Source organism: Octopus bimaculoides, chromosome 3 (genome assembly GCF_001194135.2).
Source record: "Octopus bimaculoides isolate UCB-OBI-ISO-001 chromosome 3, ASM119413v2, whole genome shotgun sequence".
Taxonomy (NCBI): Eukaryota; Metazoa; Mollusca; class Cephalopoda; order Octopoda; family Octopodidae; genus Octopus; species Octopus bimaculoides.
The window spans coordinates 7,240,477-7,242,517 of NC_068983.1; the positions used below are offsets into that span (position 1 = coordinate 7,240,477).

At 42.4% G+C, this 2,041-nt stretch overlaps 1 protein-coding gene across 5 annotated transcripts in view; it reads right to left on the reverse strand.

Moving 5' to 3' along the window:
* Positions 1–2,041, reverse strand: part of LOC106884027 (nischarin) — a 71,565-nt gene that overhangs the window by 19,189 nt on the left and 50,335 nt on the right. For 2 of the 5 annotated variants that reach the window (XM_014935231.2, XM_014935210.2), the window contains exon 14: positions 865–1,929. In XM_014935231.2, the coding sequence (XP_014790717.1) occupies positions 865–1,929 (1,065 nt within the window). The remainder of the gene's footprint in view (positions 1–864; positions 1,930–2,041) is intronic. The other 3 variants (XM_014935250.2, XM_014935241.2, XM_014935220.2) reach the window with 2 other exon arrangements.

The following is a 2,041-nucleotide window of genomic DNA, read 5'->3' on the forward strand; positions in this document are numbered from 1 at the left end:
ATATATATAGGGTTGAGGAGGGTATTGGATTTAACCAAACTCAAGAGGATTTTATATATTTACATATATATATATATATATATGATTGTGACTTGTTCATAATTATAAACATTTTTCTTTTTCATATTTTATGATAGCATGTTTGGCCATTGATATATTCATAAATAATCTTAATTATTTTTATAAATCATTTGTAATGTTTTTACATTACTCTCTACTTATATATATAAAAGCTTCTTTTGGTTTTCCCTCTACCAAAGCACTCACAAAGTTATGGTCAGCCAGGGGCTGTAAAAGAAAACACTTGCACAAAATGCCACAGAGAGGAACTGAATCCAAAACCATCTGATTGGGAAACAAACTTCTTAACCATGGAGCCATTTATATTTCAGAAGCAATAGGGAAGAGAAGCTACAAGATGCTTCAGGTCGAGGATCAGAGAGTATAAAAGAGAGAGACTGGCAGTAGAGAGAGAGAGAGAAAGAGAGAGAGAGAGAGAGAGAGGGCGGAGAAGAGAACCATGGTCAGGGGCAGTGGGAAGAGAAGAGAAAGCAAGGCAGTGAAAAGGAAAGAGTGGTGGTGGACATGGAGAGAGAAGCAATGGAAAGGAGACAGACAAACAGAGACGAACAGACAGACAAACAGAGACAAACAGACAGGCAATGGGCAGGACGGGAGATAGGCAAGCAATTTTTGCAGGCAACAGACGGAGAGGGAGACATTAAGTATAAGCAGTTCAAAAGTAGGGGACAGTAGACAGCAAGGATGTATGAGGAAGACCAGGAAGGCCAGAAGAAAGGGTGAGGCAAGATGAGAAGGGAGTTTTGATAATGGTTGGACTAGCGTTAAGCAATCGATACATACTTGATTACCTGGCAGAGGAGAATCTGAGAGATCCGACCCCGATGTGTTAAGAGTGTTAGATCCTGTTAGAGTGTCCGTAGGGAGACCAGAGTCAATGATTGTAGTTGAACTACTAATGTTAGCATCGGAAATGATGTTAGTAGTGGCACAAGAGTTGAGGGTAGAAGAACAAGCTGTTGAAGAGGTACCGGCTGTTGAAGAGGTACCGGCTGTTGAAGAGGTACCGGCTGTTGAAGAGGTACAGGCTGTTGAAGAGGTACAGGCTGTTGAAGAGGTACAGGCTGTTGAAGAGGTACAAGCTGTTGAAGAGGTACAAGCTGTTGAAGAGGTACAAGCTGTTGAAGAGGTACCACCTGTTGAAGAGGTACCACCTGTTGAAGAGGTACCACCTGTTGAAGAGGTACCACCTGTTGAAGAGGTACCACCTGTTGAAGAGGTACCACCTGTTGAAGAGGTACCACCTGTTGAAGAGGTACCACCTGTTGAAGAGGTACAGGCTGTTGAAGAGGTACAGGCTGTTGAAGAGGTACAGGCTGTTGAAGAAGTATCAGCTGTTGAAGAAGTATCAGCTGCTGAAGAGGTACCAGCTGTTGTTACTGCTATTAATGCTGTAGTAGTAGTAGTAGTAGTAATAGTTGTTATAGTAGTTGTTGCAGTAGAAGTAGTAGTAGTAATGGTTGTAGGAGTAGAAGAGGAGGTTAAACTAGTTGATGTAGAATCTGATGCTACTTCTAAAATGGTTCTTCTTACTGTTGTAGTTTCTGTGTCAGATGGTGGTGGTGGTGTTGTTTCTATTGAATTGGTGGTTGTGTCAGCATTGGCTGACACCGGTGCTTCATCTGTTGTTGCTGCTGTTGTTGTTGTTGCTGCTGCTGCTGCTGCTGTCACCGTGGTTACCAATCTCGGAGCGTTAGCAGATGCTGCTGCTGTCACTGCTGCAGAGGTGAAAGTGGGAGGTGCAGTTGTAGGAAGCAATTTCGAAGAGAGGGGTGGTGTTGATGACATAACGGGGAGAGTTGACCGAGGGCTGGAATCTCTGCTCAGAGAATCCACGTCGGAAAAGTTCTGCAGGAAGATATTGCAAAAAAACTCATTTCAAACCATGTCGAAAATAATGAAATAATAACAGAATCTTCAGCAAAATAATAAATATGTAATTTGTACCCTGATGGTTAGG